This window comes from Leucopleurus acutus, assembly GCF_964270905.1.
Source record: "Leucopleurus acutus genome assembly, chromosome: 14".
NCBI classification, from domain to species: domain Eukaryota; kingdom Metazoa; phylum Chordata; class Mammalia; order Artiodactyla; family Delphinidae; genus Leucopleurus; species Leucopleurus acutus.
The window spans coordinates 26,639,757-26,665,252 of record NC_139156.1 but is presented as its reverse complement, the minus strand read 5'-3'; the positions used below and the strand labels follow the sequence as shown (position 1 = coordinate 26,665,252).

The 25,496-nt window shown below is 37.8% G+C and overlaps 1 protein-coding gene across 1 annotated transcript; it reads right to left on the bottom strand.

The window, feature by feature from the left end:
• Positions 1 to 25,496, bottom strand: OGA (O-GlcNAcase). Its single transcript, XM_082854899.1, has 16 exons — positions 25,243 to 25,496; positions 21,841 to 21,892; positions 21,291 to 21,388; positions 19,617 to 19,747; positions 17,848 to 18,019; positions 16,569 to 16,667; positions 14,571 to 14,855; positions 12,726 to 12,884; positions 11,275 to 11,888; positions 10,710 to 10,884; positions 7,238 to 7,323; positions 6,189 to 6,293; positions 5,410 to 5,495; positions 4,936 to 5,128; positions 3,558 to 3,717; positions 1 to 2,118 (listed from the first exon to the last, which is right to left on the bottom strand). Exons 1-16 carry the CDS (start codon positions 25,439 to 25,441, stop codon positions 1,982 to 1,984), a joined length of 2,751 nt encoding a protein of 916 aa, XP_082711025.1. The 5' UTR covers positions 25,442 to 25,496; the 3' UTR covers positions 1 to 1,981.

The window sequence follows — 25,496 nt, the reverse complement described above, 5'->3', positions numbered from 1 at the left end:
TTTTGCCTCTTGTATGGTCTTCAGATGGTTTTACAGTTCGTTTTCTACAGGAACTGAGCTGTGATCTAAACAATCAATGGAATACCACCCAACCGTAATAAATAGTCGTAACAACAGAAGATAGATAGCATAGCACTGAACAATCCTAGCGGCGTGGACATGTTTCATAGTTAGCTCTGTGACCAGAACACCAGCCAAACTTATTAAAAGCCAAGATAAAGCTGCAGCAAACTTGCTAAAAATCCTGATTCCACAGGATGACGACCATGGAATGAATCCTCCAGATAAAATGCTAGAACTGTCCACTAGTGTACAAAATGTACTTAAAAACCAAATGACATTAAGCCGTTTTAAACAGTATCTTATAGCGATCTTCCCTTCATCTCAGCCCTTGAAAACGCAAACTTGGTTCCCCTCGTCCAACATACCTTACATATCCTGCTATCAATTGCAGGTTTCTAACCCTGAATGTGAAGAGGCCTCCTTTGTTCATCTCACCCATTCACACTCACAGGCTTTGGTTGAAAGTCACTAAGTACAATGCTTTAAAAGACTCTCTTTTCAAAGCCCACACTGATGGAAATCTATGAAAGAAAATATGTTTTAAATTTCCTTCTCCTTGACCCTCCCCGCTCTCAGCTCAAAGTTAAACTGCTGATACAAAACTGCAGGGAAGCAAGATAACAAAATACTGTTAACCATCTATGGAGAAGCCAGCCAGCCATGATTAAAAAAATGAATCCTGCAGAGATTACCTGCTAGCCTCATGCTCAGAACCCTTAAACACACCAAATCTAAATTAAAATACTTGAAAGCTTTCATAACCTGTGGTTAAAGGAAAGAGAAAAGGGTAACCGTAAGTCATTGGTTAAAGTGTGCTCATTCTTTTAAATTTGATATAAACATGCAAGAACTAAAGACTCTGATTTAATAAAACCAGTAGTAACAGGTCTTGAAATTAAAGGACAACTGACCTGTGCGCAAATGGGATCAATCAGTCCCTGAACCCTACTTGCCAGAAGTCAAAACTAACATTTCACATGCTGACCTGAATTGAGGTTAATTTCCAGAAGTGACGGCACTTTGCAACAGACTGAGTCCCATGAAGTTAGACTCTGGTACCCAAAGTGGTCATGGCCTAGCCCTAGGTGGGAGGCACTTCGAAAATAATAAAACTTCTAAAAAAACAAAGACAAAAGTAAAGAAAATACACTTTCCACTGATTTACATATTCAAAGTGCCATCTTGAATCACACCCTTTCATTTTCAAAAGGAAAATTACAAAAACAGTAAACACAAAGGATAGTCAGGTTACAGCTAGTTTAGTTTATATACAAAATAATTTACAAGTTTGTCACTTTTAGGCTTTTGCCACAAACAACTGCACATTTGTCCCTACAAAGCACAATATGCCTGAACCAATAATGGTCACGAGACAACTGGCCAAGGCTTTACAAAAAGCAGAAAAACCGCCCAAATTGAAATCATTTATTCAGCTTAAACTATGCCATAACCATCCCACTCAGACCTTCCACCCTGAAGCCTCTGAAACCAAATCTTTCTCATCTTTGCCATGTCCCCAAAGAATGAGGTACATTTCATTTAATAAGCCAAGGAGGATGACAAATGATTTTGATAACTCTTAGGTAAGAAATGCAACCACACTGGATGCAGAAAACAGTGCTGACTACATTTATTGAAGACCCCCTCCCTATAAGCCCACGTAAGAGGTCTCAGCACCTAACACAAGACCCAATAAGGAGGCCCACATCTTTCATACAGGATTTACAGCAATACTATCTTTTTCCAACCAGCGAGTAGTCTCTAAGCATGATGAGTGAGTTTTACATAGTCCTCTTTGTTTCCAATCTGAATTAGCCGATCTGTTGCCGCTCCAGAGGCTGAGCTGTATGAAGACCCCAACCACCACCCACCAGGTGAAGTGAAGAGACTTCCCAACAGTTCATAGTGCCAACAAACGTCACAGGCTCCGACCAAGTATAACCACATCCTTTGGAAATCCTTCCATTTTTGCAATTTCAAAACAGCCTAACTTGCTGTAAAATTCCAAAATTCTTTTATCATCAGGTCTCACTTCACAGAAAGCCCCTCGAGAGCCTAGGGGAAAAAAATAAAAATAAAAATATAAATGTCACTTAATTTGTAGAATTATGAACTGTAATTAATCTCTAATATATTTCAAAAAGATCATAGTACTGGCTTATCTATACCAGCCTCTAAATTTCATACTTTTTAAAATTTATATCAAAAGTCAATATTTATATTCATCAATACTGCAGTGATAACTACCTTAAAGTGATGGATATGTTAACTAGCTTTAATATGGTGATTATTTCACAATGTATTTCAAGTCATCAAATTGTACACCTTAAATATATACAATTCTTAATTGTCAAATATACTTCAAAATTTTTTTTTTTGCATGGTAACACTCTTCCCCAGAAAGAAAATCTTTTGGCAAAGAGGTTGTAAGAAACCTCAAGGCAAAGGATACCTCTGTTGAATGTTATAATATATTTATGTAAAGTATCTTTGAGGGACCCACAGGGCAGAGACTATTCCAGCCTATGTCGCAAGCCAATACAACCAGAATGTGTTTTATATGTTAAAGACATGCCTCATACACCTGCATGATTCAGTTCCAAGCACAACAGTGAGAATTATACTTTCATCGAACAGAGCTGTTTAAATTATCCCACAAAGGGGACACCACTGAATCAAATGATATAAAGATGCAACAAAAGTGCATCCTCACACATCAAGAACCCTCTAATTAGTGCTCAACAAGCTGCCCATTTTTGTATTGCCAAAGGCTAAAAAGTTGTTTTTGTTTTTTTTACAGCTTTAAAAGGTTGTTTAAAAAAAGAACATGCAGGGCTTCCCTGGTGGCGCAGTGGTTGAGAGTCTGCCTGCCGATGCAGGGGACACGGGTTCGTGCCCCGGTCCGGGAAGATCCCACATGCCGCGGAGCGGCTAGGCCCGTGAGCCATGGCCACTGAGCCTGTGCGTCCGGAGCCTGTGCTCCGCAACGGGAGAGGCCACAACAGTGAGAGGCCCACATACCGCAAAACAAACAAACAAACAAAAAACATGCAATGGAACACTGTATGTTGCCTTTTTAAAGCCTAGAATACTCAATATCTGGCCCTTTACAGAAAAAGTTTTCATACCACTAAGGTACAGCAAAGTATTTTTGAAGGTTTAAGTAACAAACTCAAAAAACATCAGCAACTCTACATTCCTAAATGAAGTCTTCCCGAGGTTCATTTAATTTTCAACTATCAATTATAAGTCTCCTAGCAAAATAAACGTACACTTCTCATTTAATTGGGGCTCAAAAATAAGCATTCATAGTGTAAAAGAGCAGTATTTTTCAATGATTAATACACATCCAATTCTTGCAGCACTAATAATTCAGAAGCAAAACCATAAATGGTGGAGAAGGGAATGTAAATTCACTTCTTTCTTTTTATCCTAAAATAGAGTCCTGTCCCCACATAACCCAAATACCAGCAACTCTACAAATATGTACTCACCATTAGCCTTCAGTGAAGACAGGAGGCAAGCCATCATGCTTTTGGCTACACTTGGATCAGTTACTTTTTTGTGAATATCCATCTTTATCAGAGAAGGGAAGTTGGCAAGGAAAGTTTCTGGCAACACTTCCTGCTCTTCATGGAAACTCAACATAATTTTCTGTAAAATTTAGGAAGAATCTCTTGACTTTCAGTAGCTACTCATTATGAATCCATATATCCCAACTACAGAACTCAGTAACAGGAAAAGGAAAGCAATATTCAATAACTCTTCTGGTAATTATAAAATTACCACATGCAGAATTAATTAGCTTATAATTCTAGCTGAAGCGTTTTTATTTTTTTAAAAGTTTGTTTAAATGTAATGTGGTATACTGGATTGGATCCTGGAACAGATAAAGGACATTAGTGGAAAAACTGGTAAGTAAGGTGAGGAGTTTATAGCAATGTACCAAAGTTGGTTTCTCAGACTTAGGACAAATGTAGAAAATGGGTGAAGGGTATACTGGAACTCTGTATTATCTTTGTAACTTCTGTACATCTACAATTATTCTAAGTAAAAAATAAATAATTCAAAATAAAACAATTTTTTAAAAGTTTGTATTGCACAAAAATGTGAATGTATTTAACACTACTGAACTGTACACTAAAAAAATATGGTTAAAACAGTAAATTTTATGTTATGTATGCTTTACCACAATTTTTACAAAAAAGTTTATAAGAGACACACTGGTTTTTCTTCATAGGTTCCTATGCTGAGAACTGTCACATATGGAAAAGCAACACATCAACAGCTCAATCACTAGCATGCTGCAGTCATGTCGATGAAATCCCAAGTAAGGGAGCCTACTCCAACCCAGCCTCCTATTACATAGAGACAATGTCACAAATACAAGTCCAAGTATATTCTCTAAAAGTATTCATTGAAAATAAAAATTATCCTCAAGAAGAAACTATTTTTAAAGTTCATTCCTATTAGTTTTTAATTACCATGAGAAATGCATTATTGAGAAAGTAAGTTAGCTTCATTAGCACACAAATGAGAGATTTTTAATTACCTAAACTTGCCCTGAGTACCCAAAGAAGAGACCATAACATCCTTAAGTTTGGTGCTTCAAAACAGAAAGGGAGGGAGAAAGAAGGTTCTTTAATTGTCTATGTTGTGCTTTTACTTGAGAAAGTATTACAACAACGCTTCCAAATCAAAAACCATAGAGAACAGTGGAAAATACCATGCTAATAAGAATAAGCCCTAAGAATTCTTCTCTGTAAGAAATTTAGTAAGCACTGGGATTTTAAGATATATCTGCTTGCTTTTTTAATAAGTATTTTATTTTCTAAAAAACTACCATTGTATAATTCTAAATCTGTGCATTACCTCAGCCTCAGAGAGTTCTTTGTCACCATTTGGTTTGGTATACTTCTCCTGCATGAAGGGAATCCAGGAAATTTTACATTTTTTAATGAAGGGGGTCACATCTACAGTGCCCAGGGCATAACCACATATGCCATCTTCATCTTCTAGGACAAAACAGTAATCCAGGCTGAGGGAAAGCAGCCCTCCTACTAACCTGCTCACAAGAAAAGAGACCAGAGTGAGTTAAGTTACTAACACAAAACATTAGAATTCAGTGATGTAAGGCCCAATACACTCGAATGACAATGCGTGGAAACTACATTCGATGTAAATACAAACTGAAAATATACACATATTAATGCTCAGATTTTATTACAACTAAAGTAGGACTTCTAAAAAACTCTATTTCCAGTCAGCACCTCCCCTCAACCTGATAAACCTGGCTATGAAATGTCTACTCCCAAATCTAACAAATCAGAATACTTCATCACATACTTGTCTCCAATAAGGTCAGGCTGACTTTGAAAAGGTAAACCGACTCCATCGTCATACATTTCTCTGCAAATCTTGTACACGGAAGCCTGAAAATATAATCTAGTTAAGCAACACATCAAGAAAAATGGCAACAGAATTTAACAATATGACTCATAAGTCAGAATGGACTTCTAGAAGAGGGAGTAACAAAACGTTTGGCTTGTCATAAATATCACCTCTGCTTTGTTAAATAGAGGTTTATTGAGTCATATTTGTAAAGCTAGTAGAAAACAGCATGGTTATAGTAAACAGTGAGAATTGCTTTGCAGGGGATAGTTTTAGACAGTAAGTAGTGGATTCAAAATCCAGCAAACTATGAGGCTGAGTCTCTCTCAGTTTTCTATACATCCCAAATGTTTAAAACATGTTATTGTCTTTAAGCAGGCATGCTTTTTATTTCTATAGCTGATTATCAAGCAGCCTGTAAGCACTTCACAACTGAAAACTGCAGAAAATATATAGGAGAGAATCAGCTGAGAACAACTGATCATTCAGACATCGTTCAGTAATTCCAACTGTGAATACATTTCATCTGTTTTTTTTTTTTTAAAGAACTGACACGAGATGTTGAGTCTAAACTCCTTCAGCTCTTCTTTAAACATCCCATGTTCAATGTTTCAGTTAAACTTTCTCCATCTAAAGTTTTAAGACACAAAACTGATTCTTTTAACCAGGGAGTTCAAAGGAAAGGATTAAGTGTTCACCATAACCATACACCAAGTTGACAGGTAGATGATTACCTCATCTTTAGGAAAGTATGGTCTGATAGTATAAACTTTGGAGGTCGGAGTCAGTGGGGGTGGTTGAAAAAAGAGGTCATTTGCCCCATCAATTGGCAGCAAACGCTGTGGGAAGAAAAAAAAGGGAGATGATCAGTGTTGGGAAGATATTTACTTTTAATGAGTGTGCACTGCAGATTACCAACTTAACATTAACTGGCTACTGCAGGCAGACCTAAAGAAGAGGGGTGTGCTATGCTTTACTAATAAAAACACCTCTTTGCTGGGGGAGGGGAGTGCTTCTGAATAGAAATTACCCAAACTGAGTTACATAGCTTTAGTGACATACTACTGGGGATTTAAATATACAGTAAAAAAAAATTCTATTCCAATTATGACAAATCTATCTTTTAAACCAATCTTATATAGACCATCTCTCACTAAAAGATGGCAGAACAGACTGTCAGGAGGAGAGGTTTGGTCTGAAGAGGGTTATCTGTCCAGGAGACGCTTTATCCCCAAAGCAATGCGCTTCAGTTTGCTGTGCGCAGCAGAGCACCTGTTGGGGGGAGAAAAGTAGAGCACCTGAAAGTCCATGAACAAATTCCAACACCAAATAAACTTCATATTTTGTTCAAATTTTCATTCCTGGACTGTTCTTTCAAGTATTACTTATAAAATAATTGGGAAAATATCCAAAAGCCCTTTCACTGTTCATTTGCATAATCATTCATCCTTTTTGCTCATGGAGTTTCCACTGGCAGACAAGCATGCGCGCATTGTGCATTGCGGGCGCAGATTAAAATGCTGTGCGACCTGCAAAGAAACAATGTGAAGTGTATACCTAGAGCCGCTGCGCTTCGCAGGCGCGGGGGGGAATTGGCAGCATCTCCTTCAGAAATTACTGCGAAAGAGGAGGAAAATTTGATTTAAAATCCAGCTATGTAACTAATTGAATTTGGGACTAGAAAGCCTTCGGCAGACCAATCCTTCCAGCCATCTGATGCGCAACATAAGGTTTCTCATAAGACAAAGAAAACGTCAATTCAGTTGTGAATTCATATTGATACCTGGAACTCTCCTGCTAGACCACCTCTAAAGGCCCAGGGTTCTTGGTCTCCAATTAAGAACTGTGCTGAAGAATGACTACGACACCCTGTTGAGATCAGATCCAAGCGGAGAACGTTACGAGAAAGGGGATTTCCTGGGGTCTCAAACGTCCAACAAACTAACAAACACTTTGTGGAAACAGCTCTCTAACAATAATCCAGGGTTTCAGGACAAGGCTGTGATAATAATTTTTTTTAATTTGTAATGGAATTTCAATACTGATGTTCCTTCCTCTGATCAATGAATAATCACTGTTCTAGTGAAAGAGTTCTACCCTTTCTTAAATTATTGGAAGGAAAAAGTGTCAAGTTTGTCTGGGTCACACTTATATATTCCCTAGGTACAGCTGTAAAAATCAAGGCAGCTGCTTGCTCTGTAGCAAAATTACAGTAACTTTAAAGTTAAGTGAAGTGAGATTGATGAGACATTTTATTATCACAGCCCATGAAGGAATTAAACTTGTCTGAAGTCACATTTTACATTTTGAGGAAGGGTACAGGGAAGGGAAAAAGGGGGGCAAAGGGGTTAATCTTGTCAGAAAACTAAGGTCAGCAGAATAAGTAAAAGAAATTATTCAGTAAGTTGACAATGAAACACAATGAGTACTTTTTCTTTTTTTTCTGACAAGGACAATCCAAATTCAGACTTGGCTAGTAACAGTCTCAGTCTGACAGATTCTGAGAACTAAGGAGAGCCAATTGATGCTCCTAATTTGTCCACAGCTAAAACATACTTTCCTTGAAAGTATGACAGTATCTGGCTCCTCTGATCAACCACTATCATCTTTGCAGTGCACTTAGCTCACACATGGAGTGGCAAGCTTTGAGGCCCAAAAGTCAGCATTTAAGGTCACCACTTAACCAACTCCACAGGCAATAAAGGAAGCTAATAATAAGAGATAATTAAAAGCAAATTATAATTGCCTTCCATAGGCAATAAAGGAAGCTAATAAGATAATTAAAAGATAATTTGGAGGCCAAATCAAAATCACTTGCCTAGTCTTCTGACAAGATAAAGCAGCGCAATATAGTTCTTTTCCAATTGAAGACAGCATTCTACCTCCTGTTCAAGTTAACAGTCTCATCAGTACAATACACAGTGTGCTAGTCAGACAGTCCCAAAGCAAACCAATTTTTTTGTTGACAATTCAGGCCCATTAAGAGATTATATCCAGGGTTGTCATTTTTCAGGGGTAGGGGTACTTAAAAAAATATATATATATATAATGTAATATTTGTAAAATAAATATGAAATAGGGGGTCAAAATTTAGGTTATGAAGAGAACCTGCCCCATTCCATAGCTCAGTGTAAACTTACACTGCAGGAAAAAACTACACGTCTCAAACTTTAAGATGAGCCAATTTCCCCTACCCCCCACTTTGAGACTACAACATAACTAGCACTTCCAACTATTACAATAAAAAGCTGCATGTACGAAGAGCTGTATAAATGAAAACATGGTTAATGCCTCAGTCGCTGCGCAAACGTGACTTCAGTTCATGCCTACTGCCCTTAAATCTACCTGAGCTACCTCACAGAACCTTTTAAGTTAAACTAATTAATCATGACGCGCTGTGAACATCTGCCGCTGTCCATCCAATAGTAGTAGAACTTGTGCTGAGGATTCTCCCATCTGTACACAATGGGGAAGAAGATAATAGAAGTCGTTAGTAATCAAAAGTACTGCATAGCCACATTCTTTAAAGGACTGAATGCCAGCTGGACTGGAGACTAGAGGAAAAGAAAGGGTACTAATCAGTAACTCCCTGAAATTACTATAGAACCATGAAAATACTCTCTTTGTCGTGAGCTGTTGTAAAGCTATGTGGATGCCTAGATGATTATTTAAAGCTTCTAAGATGCTCTGACCTTGAGACTATACAACAGCTATATACAATCTGGGAAAGCTGCCCCCATAACTGCACAGTACAGAGGTAAAGCCTGAGAGGAAAAAGCAGCAATACTGTATATAATCAAGAATCTTTAGTAATTCTTGAATTAAAAGCTGAGTATCAAATGTTTTAAGCAACACTTTCTCAAACTTAATAATCCGGATTACAGGTTCGAAACTTAAGAACTTCAATCCCTATAAGGGTTAATTTTATCCTCTTGGCCAAAAGCCTGGAAGGCAAATGCCATCATCCAACAATCAATACAGAGGTTTTTCCTAAGCCTAAGGGCAGACGTGTATCATAGAGAAGAGGTATCTTGGAGCCTTTTAACAAGAGGAGGTCCAAATTCTCTTTTACCTGTTGTGCTACATATACAGGAACCCAAAATTCTCTATTTTCTTTTTCCCCAATTCATTTATTCATTTTTGGCCGTGCCTCATGGCTTGCGGGTAGTGCCCGGACTAGAGATCGAGCCCATGCCCCCTGCAATGGAAGCATGGAATCCTAACCACTGGACAGTCAGGGAATTCCCTCTACTTTCAAATTAACAATGAGAGACTCTATTTTTAGCTGCTAATTAGTTGTATCACAGGAAAAATTTTTTTTTATATTTAAGAGTCCAAAAGTATATATGCAGAAAGTGAGAAATCTCTTTGCTACTACTCCTGAGTTACTCTAAGCTCACCGTGTTTCACACTTCTATTTCACAGCCAAGAGTATGTAACCCATCATAGTATTTGTGACTACTATGAAAACTATGACATGTCAGTTAGCCTTGCTGCCTGCTGTGTGCTATGCATAAGTCCATTAGATATTCCTTATAGCTGGATTGAAAACCTGGAAATGAAATGAGATCCCTGGAGAAACTTGGCCATGCTGGTGCTTTTTACCAAGTTTGAAAATTAAAAAAAGTAAAAAATAAAAAAAAAAATCACTGTTTTCCAAAGAGAAGTCCATTTAATGAAGCAGAGTTTTCAGGGCATTGCAATTTTTATCCCCTGCTAAAACCAATTACTTGGTAGAGACATAAAGAAAAGGCTCTGTGAAATAATACCAAGTAGCACCAGAATAGCCTACCACTAAAGCTCGCATGCGCACAGGGCTGGGAGGATGGCTTCCTCTTTCCAGGCCCCCTTAGGTCATTTCGGCAATTGTTCTGTTAAACACAGCATTGATGTCATTAAGACACAGCAAGCAGCAGAGAGCTTACAGAGTCACAATTCATAGTGTCTCATCTCCAAATCAGATAAAAGTGGTATACATGGTTCCATCCAGGAAGCATTCAGTCAGAGCAAGTTAAAGTCAGTACTTTCTAACACATTTTCAAGATATTTATGCTGAATTAGCCCAAGGGAGAAAAATCAACGTGCTCGGTATATTTACTGAGGCTTGCACCTCAAGTCTGAAACAATGGGTACACCTTTGAAATCTAGGCAAAGAATTTAAACTCCCTATATGTTTTTCTCCCTGTGGGATAATGTCTTTTTTTTTTTAAGGGACAATGTATCTGAGGAGAAGAGATTACTCCTGGAATACCTACCTAACCACTGTACAAAAGACTTCACCATAGACATTATACTCTTGATATCCCAAACATAGGAGTACATGTCATAAAGGATTGTCCTGTTGGCACAATTGGAGAGCCGAGTGAACATGCCCATCACTAGTCCGCACATCTCTTCAAACTTGGCTGCCCGCGACCGCCATTCTTCAATCTATTGAGGATCAATAAAAACACTCAAAAAATTGAAAGTTTAACAACAATCTAAAACACAGTTTATAAACTAAGCTGTTTATGTTATCAGGTACCTGCAAATTTATACTAAACATTAAAGAATCAATGGGCTTAAACTTTTAAAGACAAACAATAAAGGTTTGTCTCCCCAAACTGACAAATATTCCTAATATAATCAATTTTGACTTTCCTTCATTCTTAGCTACTTTAAGGTCAAACTAAGAAACTGTATATATCAGATTCAGCAGAGTCCGTACCTACTTTACAGAACACATTCTAAGATGTGGTCAATTCTCATTTAAGACCTCCCCTGTATCAACAGCATGGGGACCATCCAGGCCAGAGAAACAGGTAAATTAAGCATACTCACTTTTTCAGAGTCTTTTCCTTTACAATTGACACTGACAACACTGCTATTTGCTCGAAGCCACTGGAACTCCCGTAACATCTGCGCTCCTTTGGGTCCATGCTCATAAGGAAGGTAGAATAGGTCAGCAAGTAACTGCAAATCCTCCAGAGTTACTGGTTCTGCAGTGTACAAAGGCTTCTCATTTGGACCAGGCACAAACTGCTCCTTGTTTGTCTGTTCATCAGTCTGCATCGGGGCAATATCACTAATGCAATCTTCCTGCATAGACATCTCTGGAGATTTTGATTCAGCTATGCTCTCTTTATCAGTGTCCATTGGTTTCAATTCCTCTGCCATTTTAGCTTCAACAATTTCAGTTAGTATTTGATTGTCATTCTTGTGGTCTGTCTCTTCCTGTTTTTCCACTACCATGTCCATGGGTTCCTCATCTGGCTGTTTCTTTTCTTCTTCCTTGGTCAGAGCTGTAGGCTCACCACTCAAGGCTGCTCCCTGGCTCATAATGGGCTCCTGGTAAACGGTTGTAACTACAGTTGTGGCATTTAAAGAGGGTGCTGCAACTAGAGGAGTCCCATCTACTACATTTGCTTTAGCCCCACTGTGTGCAACTTGCCTACCTATAAAAACAAATTGCCAGAGATAATCAGAATTAGAAACAGAACAAACTAGATCTAGAGAAATGTTTTCTTCTTACCGTATCTCTAACTAAGAGCCTCAATTTGAGATTCCAAATAATTTGAGCCCCAAGAAAGTACAATTTCTCTAAACCACTGGGAGGGGGGAAGGGAAGAGAGGAGGGGAAACACAGATCATAAACATGCCAACACCTATTACTTTCTTCTCTTTTGAAGCTCTGTATTTAAAAACTACTTCAAAAAAAGATATTTTAAAAACAAATTAGCAGGCTTCCCTAATGGCGCAGTGGTTGAGAATCCGCCTGCCAATGCAGGGGACACGGGTCCGATCCCTGGTCCGGGAAGATCCCACATGCTGCGGAGCAGCTAAAGCCCGTGCGCCACAACTACTGAGCCTGCGCTCTAGAGCCCGTGAGCCACAACTACTGAGCCCGCGTGCCACAACTACTGAAGCCCATGCGCCTAGAGCCCGTGCTCCGCAACAAGAGAAGCCACCGCAATGAGAAGCCCGCGCACTGCAACGAAGAGTAGCCCCCGCTCACCACAACTAGAGGAAGCCCACGCGCAGCAACAGAAACCCAACACAGCCAAAAATAAATAAATAAAATAAATTTATATATATATATTAAAAAACAAATTAGCATTCCATCAAAATAAAAGCTATTTAAGACCAAAAGTAAAATTAAAAAAACCTTATCCTCTAGATTCCTAAATTTCATTTTGCTTGGCAGGCCTATAAGAAGACACATTACAAATGTCCTTTACTTTATGTCGCAAACAATGTGATCCAACCCCCTTACAAAGAAAGGCCAAACTCACTGCTGTACTGATGAGGTACGCCAAACTCCTGCAACCATTCTGTTAAAGCTAACTTTAGAGCCATCTGTGGACTATAGAGTACATCAGTTTCTATATCTTCATCACTGCCTTCATTTTCTAACTTTATCTGGATCGACACAGTACTGTCTTCACTATCAGCTGCAAAAAAGAGAGAAAGAGCACAAAAACAGTTTTCATTACAAAACACTAATTGTTACAGTAAACCCAGAGAAGCAAAGAAATGGAACAAGAACAAACCTTAAGCATAATATGCAAACACAACCAAGACCCTTCACTGAACCACTTCACCCAGAATAGTCATCTAAATGCATTGCTAAATGTAAAATTCCAATTGAAATATTAAACATTAACTTTAGAATCACTGGACAAGGCATTCATAAATGTCCACTTATTATCAATTATTGGGAATGCAAGGTTAAAGGCACTATACTTCCCATAAAGAAGATTCCCTACCCTTCAGGGGTTTATAACTTAAAAAGGCAAATAATTATGAAAAAATAATGGGCACATTAATAAATGCATTGAGGGGAGAAGAGAAAATTGATAGAGAGCCCACATATGAGCACAGATAATAAGCATATAGAAGAACCAGGATAGCGGTAGAAAAAATTAAGTCTGAACTCTCTTTGGCTTGGTATTCAAATCCCACTATTCTTAGCTTTCCTTCTTATTTCCCTGCACACAGGCCAGTCTGGCTAATGTCCACTAGTCGTTAACATGCTTCATGCTCTGCCTTAAAAGAGGTAGATACTAACAGCCATGTATACAGAGAGGATTGAGATTATATCCCTAACTCTGTGTTTTTTACTGGGGAGAGGGGGTGACAATGACTGAGTCTTGAAGGGAAGCATTAATTCAATAAACAGAACTGGAAGTAGGGGTACAGAACTGAGAAACAGAACACAACTTTCAACTACATACCACTAAGCACCATAATGTGACATTTCAATACCCCGCAATGGGCCAAAATTCAGGTAACTTGAAATTTTCAGAGTCTAGTATTTTCATCTCTAGCCCACCAACCCTTTAATGCCCTGCAGACTTTACTCATACTTCGACCCAGTGTAAGTAACTCCTCCTCTATGAAATCATTTACCAGCACTTTCGCTTAGCAGAAGTTATCACTGCCTCCTGTGTTCCCCCTAGCACTCTGTAGATAATTATCTCAGCACTTATCATTCTATAGTACAGTTGCCTATCTGCTTTATCTAACACCAGACTAAATGCCTACCTGCTTTATCTAACACCAGACTAAATTCTTTCAAAGTAGGGACTATTTTATTCTTTGCATCCTTAGTGTCTGATAAATAGGTGTTTAAATGTTAGTGAATAAACAACTAGTCAGCATTCTCCTACTTGGAACTCAATTAGGAATTTTTCATAAATAAAAATCAGTAAGCCAATGTCTAAAATGAGAAAATGTCTCATAAATGTAAGCTGAACTTAAATTATATATTAAGTAACTCAGAGAATATTTAGCCATCTAAAATACACCATTTAATAAAATCACCTGAAAACACAAATTCAATCAGAATTATTCAAGGGATAACAGGAACACTAAAAGACTACCTTGTCTAGTTACTCAGACTTGAAAGGCTAAGACACATTTTAAAAACAAAGAACTGAGGCCAAGAAGTTATTAAGTAACTTGTGCAAAGGCAGTCCAAGCAGCCCTTTTTCTATCATATACATCTCATTCACAGGACTAAACAACACCTTAAAAAAATCCTCTTAAATCTTGATGACAAAAGAATGCATACTTGCCAATGGTTCTATTTAATCCCAACTCTCCTCCCAAAGTCAAGAATTAAGTCATCTACTTACTCATCACTACATCTTTCCTCACTCCATTCATGTTTGACTTGTACCAGGTGGCAAGGGTGTGGATAGCAACATAGTTGGCTTCAAATTCACAATTTGGATTAGTCAAGACTCCTTTTAACCGCGGGATCAGTTCTGTAGATCTTCCTTTGTATGGGCCCAGAAATAGTCTCTTCTGATCATAATCATTAGCATGAATGTTATCCCAGATTACTGGAGCTCTCTTAATAATCTTAGAAACCTCTTCAATGGACTCTACTGGAATTTCTTTAGAAACAACTTTGGGACCTAGAAATAATGACCACCATTTATTAAAAGACTCTCACACAAGACAGTGGCATGGACATATATACACTACCAAACGTAAAATAGATAGCTAGCGGGAAGCAGCCGCATAGCACAGGGGAGATCACCTCGGTGCTTTGTGACCACCTAGAGGGTGGGTAGGGAGGGTGGGAGGGAGGGAGAGGGAAGAGATATGGGGATATATGTATACATATAGCTGATTCACTTTGTTATAAAGCAGAAACTAACACACCATTGTAAAACAATTATACTCCAATAAAGATGTTTTAATAAATTAATAAATTAAATAAATAAATAAATCCTCAGAGGAAATTTTTTTAAAACAAAAACAACAACAAAAAGATTTTTTAATCTTTTAAACAAAAACAACAACAAAAAAAGCTGAGCCTTAACCAGAACATTTTGTTTTAATTCTCTTTCTTTTACAAAGTACACATTCTTCACTTAGTATTAAAAATATCTTTGAGGTTTTATAAAGCAGAAACTAACACACCATTGTAAAGCAATTATACTCCAATACAGATGTTAAAAAAAAAATCTTTGAGGATTTTTCAGTGAGTCTGAGTATCAGTTACTGCTAAACAATAGATCTGTAGGGATCTGGGCTAACAGGTATTGGTCTCAGCACTAGGAGAATGCTGTATTTTATAAAATGAAAGCTGTAATGCTGGATTGACAGTTAGTAATCGATGAGCTGTATTAGCTTTCATTCTAAGAATTAAGGGCAGAAATCCTCCCAGGGTTTAGGTTAATTAGACTTTGTCTAATTAAGGATATATTATAATGGTAAAAAATGGTTAACATGGAAATTTCTTTCTTACTGATGTATCACTTTGCAGAAAGTTACCCAAACCTTAAATATTCCTACCTTTTAACCACTAATTCTATTTCTGAGAATCTGACCTGAGGAAATGTAGGGCAAGGGGAATAAAGCTGAGTAAAAGGACATATTGCTGTGTTATTTTAAAAAGAAAAATTGTTATGAAATATAACAAAGGAAAATAATTATATGCAGTATATTTTGAAGAACCATGTATGAGAGTCTTTTTTTTTTTTTTTTTTTTGCGGTACGTGGGCCTCTCACTGTTGTGGCCTCTCCTGTTGCGGAGCACAGGCTCCGGATGCGCAGGCTCAGCGGCCATGGCTCACGGGCCCAGCCGCTCCGGGGCATGTGGGATCTTCCCGGACTGGGGCACGAACCCGTGTCCCCTGCATCGGCAGGCGGACTCTCAACCACTGCACCACCAGGGAAGCCCAAGGCTCAGCTTTTTAAAAGTATCCAATTAGGGGCTTCCCTGGTGGCGCAGTGGTTGAGAATTCACCTGACAAAGCAGGTTTGAGCCCTGATCCGGGAAGATCCCACATGCCGCAGAGCAACTAAGCCCATGCGCCACAACTACTGAGCCTGCGCTCTAGAGCCCGAGAGCCACAACTACTGAAGCCCACGCACCTAGAGCCTGTGCTCCGCAACAACAGAAACCACCGTGAGAAGCCCGCACACTGCAACAAAGTGCAGCCCCCCCCTTGCCGCAATTAGAGAAAGCCCGCGTGCAGCAACCAAGACCCAACATAGCCAAAAATAAAAAATAAAAATAAACTTTAAAAATAAATAAAAGTATCCAATTAACCAGAACAACCAACTCCCAAGGTCCTAGTTAATTAAAAGTTTTACTGTCTAAATCTTTTAAGACTTACCTGTCCACAGCACCTCAATTCCAGGTAGGAGCTTTTCACCCACAGTCCTTAAGTAAGGAGACTGAGACACATTTGGATAACAGAAAGTGCCACAATATTCTGAATGTAGGGGGAAAAATTAATCAGTAAAACAGTCAGGAGTGAAATGGTCATGAGTTTTTGAATAGGGATAAAAATGTCTACCAATTCTAAATTATTTTCATCCAAATGATAAAAGGCCTCCATGTTACGTCCCAAAAGAAGTAAACTCAAGTGGGTAGTTCATTTATGACTCAACTTAAAAAAAAAAAAGAATCAAATCATAAAATCTGATATTCTTCCTCTAGTATTAGGACAGATCAATCCTTATGGTCCTATGGTCACCAGAAATACAAGTTTACTAAAGAAATAATTAGAATTTTTAGCATTTTCTACATAATTCTGAATTGCCTACATTTCTCAGTTACAATAAGAGGCCAAATAGACTGGATTCATAATATCATAATAGAAAGAATGCAATATTAGGCTCCTGGCTATTAGTACTCAACTACAATTGATTATAATTTGCAGTGAATTAAGTAATTACCAAGTATGATCTTATTAAACACTGAGTATTCACATAGTATCAGACCACTGAGATAAGGTTCATGGCTCACAATACTCTTAAGACAGACATATACACAGTTAAATAAATCAGTCTAAAATTTCTTAGAACTTTTTTAACTCTTCCTGAACAAGAAGTCAAAACTAGGGAAGTTTTCTTATAGGCTGAATTTTGAGAGGCAAAAAAAGAGAAAAAACATTTTCAATGGAAGGAACCAGGGAGAGATGAGAGGGGGAAAAAAAGAAAAAGGGAGAAAAAATTATTAAGCTTTCTATGCTGACTACTGGAAGTTAAGAGCCCAGATGGGAGTGGGAGGAATGAAAAGGGATACAGATATGCAAGGGAAGAAAAAAGGAACAAGTAGGAGGATATGAGAAGTGACTAAGGTAAAAGCAATGTAAATTTGCTTTTTTCTAGCTTTCGTTTTTACTATCCCCTCCTCTAATCCTGAACATGTAATGTTCATATACTTCTAGTACCAAAAAAAACCATAAAATCTTTTGCCTATTCAGTTGTCATTTATTACTTCCTAAAATCTCTCCAATTTAAGATGTGCAGAAATATCTTCTAGAAAAAGAATTCCTACCTTTATATACCAAAGGGAGAGGGGACAACACAATAAAGCCCATACATGGTCTTTTGAAAGTTATATATTTCAAGAAGACTAGTTAAATATAAAGCTATTATATACAATACCTGTGGGACAGAAGAGGAAAGTTTCTGGCTCTCCTAGGTACTGATAAATTTCATTTGTGATGGAGACCTGGGCATGGGCAAAAGAACTGAATACCTCTTTGTCAGCTGCACACATATTATGGTCAATATCATCAAAAAGCAAGGCAAATGACCTGCATCCAAACTGAGAAACCTACGAAAAGAAAAAAAAAAAAACAAGATGCTTTACCAGCTCATCTTACAGAGTAAAAAACACAGGATTTCAAATATTAAAGTATATACTTAATAGTTATACTTAAAAGTCAAATATTTTCCTTAGTAGAATGTTCAATGCCAAGCCACTGCCTTTATATTTTCTATGTTAAACAGCTAGACAGTTTTGGGACCCATTTTTTCATTTGGGTTTGAATGCAATATGCCAGTATGTCTAACAAAGCTTCTATAATGCAGCTTATCCTTCTACCTCCTTCACTGCCAACTATAGAAAACCAAACAGAAAAAAAAAAAAAAAACTGTGAACAATAAATAAACTCTAAGACATGACAAACCCAAGTCACCTGTTCCAATCAAGATACACTGATGCTAATTAATTTCTTTGCACATTTGCACATAAATCTAGGCCATCAATCAGAAAGACCAACATAGTAGAATATGATCAAATAGGTAAATAACCTTTTAAAAGCTTATTCACAGAAATTTAACTACTTTAAATTTTTTTTTTTTTTTGGCCGTACCACACGGCTTGTGGGATCTTAGTTCCCCGAAAAGAGACTGAACCTGGCCCCAGCAATGAAAGCACCAAGTCCTAATCCCTGGACCACCAGGAACCTCCCAAACCACTTTAAATTTTTTACCAGCCATTTTAATGCCACCAATTATATATATATATATATATATATATTTGTTTTTTTAAAGGCCGCACTGCGTGGCATGCGGGATTTCTTAGTTCCCTGACCAGGGATCGAACCTGCACCCCGTGCATTGGAAGCACAGAGTTGTCACCATTGGACCGCCAGGGAAACCCAATATAAACTTTTGCTTAAAGAAACATATATAGGGGACATCCCTAGCGGTCCAGTGGTGAAGACTCCGCACTTCCAATGCAGGGGGTGTGGGTTCGATCCCTGGTACGGAACTAAGATCCCGCATACCACATGGCCAAAAAAAAAGAAAAAAGAAACATATATATATTTTAAAAATCAGCACACTTACTTTACCAAAAAACATGTGCAGCTTTTATGTTAAGTAGAATTTAGACTCCAATCAGGTTCACCAACAGCTTACACGTTTACCTAGTTTTTCTTCTCATTTTGGGAAACTAGCCAATCATGTCCAAACTGAATTACATCTCTTGTCCATATAACTGAGTGAACCTATTTCTATAACCTCACTCAGAAATTCAGTCAGGCACCCAACAGAGTTTCTGGAAATGTGACTCTGGACCACTCAGAATTTCCTGGAATCTGAGGTAAGTCTCCACCTCAAGTCTATATTAAGAATCTCTGGGAATGGAGCCTATAAGAACCCTTTTAAGCATCACTTCTAAGCACTGTTTTGAGGCAGTTCTTATGCAAACTGAAGTTTGAGACGCAATGGTACCTCCAGTAAAGCTCTTTTGACTCACTTTAGAAAATATTCCTCTTATCAAAAGAGTTAAAGTAAAAAAATTTGTACGGAAACAAAGAAGTACTATGAATTTGGTTTCCTTTTTACATCATAAAAGCAACTCAGAAAACTTTTAGTTTCATGTACTGATTCAGGGAAAAATAATGAAAAAGTAAGGAAATTACCTGGTCCAGTTTGCGTTTCAATGTAGATACTTCCTTGGGGTTAGAAAAGGTAATATCCAATCCAGGTGAGATAGCATAGATGAACTCTATCTCATATTCCCGTGCAGCAGAGATGAGAGTCATAAGTTGCTCTAAAGAATAGAGTCCATGATTTAAGAAAGCACCACAAAAACTAAAAGAGCCTTCACCTTCAAACTGAAGGTTATTTTCTCCAATTTTCAATGAGTCAAGGAAAAAAAAAAGTCCCTTAAATTCTACAAAATTGTCAGGTCCAATGTGACAATACGTAATGGCACAAACCTGATGAGATTTAACGTCACCCTGAACTCAATAAAAGCATTGCCATTTCTCAAAAATACTGAATTAAGCATCAATTCTCTTACTGAATACAAAACATTTTTATTTCCTATAGTATTTCAGAGGTATGCTTTTGTTTTTGCTGTCTCTGTACAACTGGAATTCCTAAATAAATACATCTACATATAGCAACTTTATAATTTGGAAAAAAAGAAAAAATGTGTTCTTAAGAACCCGGGTTAAGTGATGGCCTTAACAATCTTGACATTTTTGTAACTACAAGAAAAATATTCATCACAGTTTTAAGTCTCTAAAATGTGAAAGACAATTTTCCTAAGTAAATTGACATTCCATAATGTCATAATTCCATAATTCCTAAGTAAATTGACTATTCCATACCACACGATATATCTTTAAATAACTTTCAGTGGTATCTCAAGATAGTCATTTGACTATATTTTGATCATATTAAATTTCATTACCAGCATCACCAGAAAATAATCAAGTTGAAGACACTTAAGTTATATAGAGTAGTAAACAACAACACTAGATCGAGTTTTAATTGCTCTTCATATTTTAAGAAAACTTTCTGCCTTCAGTGCCTTGACTGGGCTCTGTAACCAGATATCTTGTTAGCTACCATTTAATTCAAGGTATGAAAATGTTCCCCCATTCACTCAAGTCCCCAAAGAAAAGCACCACTTGTCTAATTTACTTCTCTTATTTATGAACTTTATGTAACTAACTCGACATAAGAACACATGTAACAAGGATAGTTCAGGATGGCTTTTCACTTCAGTATAGGCCCAGACTAAGGTGAGGCCCTTCTTCATTTTAAATAAAGACAGGACCAGTAACAGAAATCAAGTGGTCAAGACCAAGCCATACTTGAGCCTGAAGCAAAAGGATCAGTAGTACTAACCCTATCTTTATTTAAAATTTTGGTATTTTGTTCGTGGATTTTTTGCATTAGTTCTGGTTTAAAAAATGGATAATAAAGTATTATTTAACTTGATTACTGATTTTTGGAGTCCTTTAAAATTTGCACTGCCGGCAGGCCCCTCACTTGCCTTGCCCTAGGCCTAGCCCTGCTTCAGCACCTCTTTGTCTAATGGCCCACTGTTTAGTCCACTGGCAGAAGTTAAAAAGCACAATTTATGACCACAGAACAGGTGAAGTCAGACTGGCATACCTGTAAATCACACCATGGCTACACATTGTTAGAGTTACTCTTTCAATATGCACTAACACACAGAGTAACCATATAAAAGAAAACTACCTACAAAGTGAAATACTTAATTCTTGTACAACTACATTTAAAATATAGCTGTTTTCTTCATGTACTCAGAATTTATGGATTAAAAAGAAAAAGATTACCAGCTTCCTCCACTGAATACATCTCTCGCCAAAACATCCTATGTTTGTAGTCATCTTTTGGAGCATACAGATATGTATTTAATTCCCATTTCTGGAGCCTTAAGAGGAGAAAAAATTACATGTATATAAACAGGCAACATGTATAACCTGTAAATCTCACTTTTTTTCCTTTTCTTGGAGCAGCTCCGTCTCTTAAAAAGCTAATATTCTGGGGCAGTAGCTTTTAACTTTTTTGTAATCCGGTGGAGTTGTAAAAAATTAAATATTATAAGGAATGTCAACATATTATAAACAGTCTTAAATAAAAATACAACAGTTCTGAGTAAGACAGATGAGCCCAAAACCTATCCAGCTTTCCCAGGAAAGTTTGAGAACCACCGCCTTAGGTGAAGAAGAGGAAAAAGACCAAGGTAAAGTAACTTCTGCAACTGAGAAATCATCAAACTGCACCTGGCCTATTCAGTGTATTTCCTCAAACAAAAGGAAATGTTAAAAAAAAAAAAAAAGGAAATGTTAATTAAGACTCTCCTTCACATAATAAAAAAATTACCTTCTAAAGAGTTCTTTTCTCTGCTCCATAACCCATGGTCTTCCATAAAATCCTAGATCCAAAGTAAGAATGAAATTATAAGAATGTGATAAACTATCTACTGAGAAAAGCAGGTTACAATACATACAATACCACTTTGTAAAAAATATGTACAATATACAAAGATCTGAAGGATGTTTAGTAAAACATTAAGGTATTTTGGGGTGATATTTTACAGTGATTTTAATTCCCTTTTTGCTTAGGTAAATTTTCTGATTTTTCTACCATGAACACATTATTTATGTGATAAAGTCATCTAAAAATAACTAAACATCATCTCTTTTCACTGCCAAAAAAGACTAAATATATTTAAATCTAACTTTTAAAAAGATTATCTCAATCTTACAGTGGGGAAAGGGGAAGCAAAGTAACCACAAACTGCTAATAATAACAATTACTACCTAGAAGGGGAGTTAAACCACTTTTAGAGGAGGAAGGGGTGAAAACAAGTAAGGTAGGGAAAAAACCAGGGACAGAATTAGAAAAGAATCTGATTCATCTAATTTTATGATGGCTTTTTTTTTTTTTGGTTCCCAAAATTATAAAAGGGACCCAAAAAATGCCTTAAACTACACTCAACAAATTCAACATTGGAACTGGCCCAAACAGGAAACTCTCAAGCAATCTCAATTCCAGAGCAAATGTATATGAACAACTGAAAATTCAAGAACGTGACTCACTCCAGAGTATCCTAGATGGGGGCAAAGCAATAGTAATGCACACTGCAAGAAACAGAACTGCAGAATGATGACTTAAGTAGTGGTATAAGCACCAAACTGGTATTTTGAGCTGTGGCTTGTGCTAATCACACCTTACAGCTTGCCTAACCTTTATTTTCCACCTGCCTCAGTCTAATCATCTGCAAGAGATAAGGACAACCTCCCTGGAGTATCATAAAAATGGTTCAAATTGTGTTTTGAACACATAATGTTCCTTACGTACACACACACACACACACAGTTTAAGAAATTAACTCAAAAACCAAAATTTCTGAACAGTAATAAGCTCCACTCTAGATAGAATGGTTACTCTGCACCACAAAGACAATGACAGGCCAAAGAAAAATTCGTTACATACTAATACATGAAACTGTGGCACTTTCAATCTGGACAATTCAATGGTTACTCTCTTACAGGTGATTTAAAGTATTAGGTAAATTTCACAAGTCTTTATAGCTTTCCTACAACACTCTGCATTATCATTTTTCTCTTAAGTAGTAGGCATTAAACTTTCCTTTAGAGCTGCTTCAACATGAAAAAAAAATTTTTTTCAAGTGACTAACACTTTAATCTTCAGGAATCCTAACTTTGCTCTTTCAGAGTAAGGTTCATGGTTTTAGTTAATTGGCACCGCAAAGAGGAAGCAGTGCTGTTACACATGAGTTAAAATCAACAAAGGTCTGTCCATAGAACGTGCAACACTATTCACTTCATTAAACTGAACCTAAAATGAACTGGGGGCTTTGGTGATTATGATGTGTCAGTGCAGTTCATACTTGGTTTAAAAAAAAGTCTTAAAAAAAAAAAGAATTAACACTCAGGGTAGATGTTTTTAGCAAAACTTTTGTTTCACTTTTATATATGTATACATATTATATATGTGTGTGCATTTGTTGGATTGTGATGTAAAATGTACTTTTTAGATCAAAAAAGTTTGCAGGCCACTGTAGTTAAATTATACTGGCAAATAAAAGCACAAATTAACCTCAAAAATAATAAATAAATAAATAAAATCAACAAAGGTTTGTGAGGGAAAGAAAAGCAAAACAAACACCAAAAAAATATCAGGTGCTCAGTCACCAAGAAAACATACTAGGGAATTGGAAGGAGAAAAGATGACAGATAAGACAATTCTAAGTAAACTAGTTCCCTTTTAATACTATTTTGAAAAACAAACCAACTGATCTAAACCACAACTAAGTTTTCTCCATAATTACTGAAGGTGTAATGGACAGGCAAGTTTCCTTAGATTCACTTTAGTCTAGCTCTAAAATTTCTAATCCCCCAGCACTCCTTTCCCACCCTCCACCCCAAGATCTTACATAACAAAGCACAGATTCTAGCTCTATATATACATCAATGGATAAATCAAACAAAGCAATCATGTTTTCATAAACACTGACTCCAGTCAAATACACAGTTAGTTTTCCATTCTGTTTTCCCGAAAATTCTGCAAGACAGTTAACTTTGCTGAATCGTTTCATTCCTTATGGTAGCTGCCAATTAGTCTGTTCTCTCCTACAATCAAACTTTATCTAATATAGCATAACCACCACCCATCTTTCAAATGAATACTCCGTGAGTACCAAAGCTCTCAACCAAGAGGACAATCCTTCTTTCCTTTTCCACATCTTTCTGTTTTTTTCATAAAGACCAGTATTTTCTACAGTGTTACTCCTATGCACACCACATATAGGGGAGAACTAATAAAGTATACAGCTAAGAAACCCTGGGTCAGCCAAAATACTTCAGAAAGTTCAAATACATGCTGTACTCCAGGAAAGAGCAATAATGAAACTGATTCATGCTTAGCTTAGAATGCACAGCCGAACACTTGTTCATTACATTCATGAACTGTGATACAATCTTCTGGTCATTTTCCCCAACCACCAAAAAAGTCCATCATTCCTTTTAAATGGAAATGGGAAGGAAGTGAGAAGGGAACTTTTACACCTCTTCTGCAGTCACTAAAATTCCGTATCTCAGATACTATTAAAGTCAAAGCTTCATCCCTCAGAGACAAGGCAGAGTAGTTGGCAAAGGGCAATTTTCTAGGCTGCAAATCAATCTTCAAAAGGTGGGGGGTTCGGGACTGGCCAGCAAAAAAACAAACAAAAACACAAGTACAAACAAAAAAACACAAGAACAAACAAAAATTCTAAGCAAAAAGGAATTTGTAAAACTGTAAGACGACAGTGCTTCTCTTCACTCCAGAAATACAACTAGCACACCTGTACGGGTAGTCTTTTTTCTAAAGGGTGGGGACAACAAAACTACACACCTCTCTCCATTTGAACACAAACCACCCTAGAGAACAACATACCAAGGTACAAAGACGTAAAACTCAGAGCCTAAGACTAGGCTCCTTACACCGCTTCCATTGGAGCATGCCTGGCTCCAAGCCCGAGGCGGGTGGGGTCAGGCTTGTTAATAGCCAGGAGGGAATTCGACGCCGTTTCAGAACGCGAAAAAAGACCTGCCCATCCTCTCGCCTCTTCCCTCATTTCAGCAGGGTCAAATTTCAGACCCAAGGGAATAACCCCCTTTTAGAGCCCCCTGCCCCCGCAAAAAGGAAAGAACGTATTACTACTGGGGTGGAGAGGGAGTGAGGACGCTCTTGCCCAGCCCGCGCCACAACGCTCACCTTCCACCACGCCACAGAGGAACCTCCGAGCCCCTCCTGCCGCCCCGGCCACCGCTGCTCCCCCGGCCCCGGCTGGGTTGTCTTCTCCAGGGGCTGGAGCTGCCTGCGGCTCCAACGATGCGCCCGCGGAGGCGGCAGGGTTGGAGTTGAGCTCACTCTCCCGCTCCTCCAGCGCCGCCTGGCTCTCCTTCTGCACCATCCTCCTGCCCCCGGCCGCCGCCACCTCTGCAGATCTTCCTCGGCCTCCGTCCGTA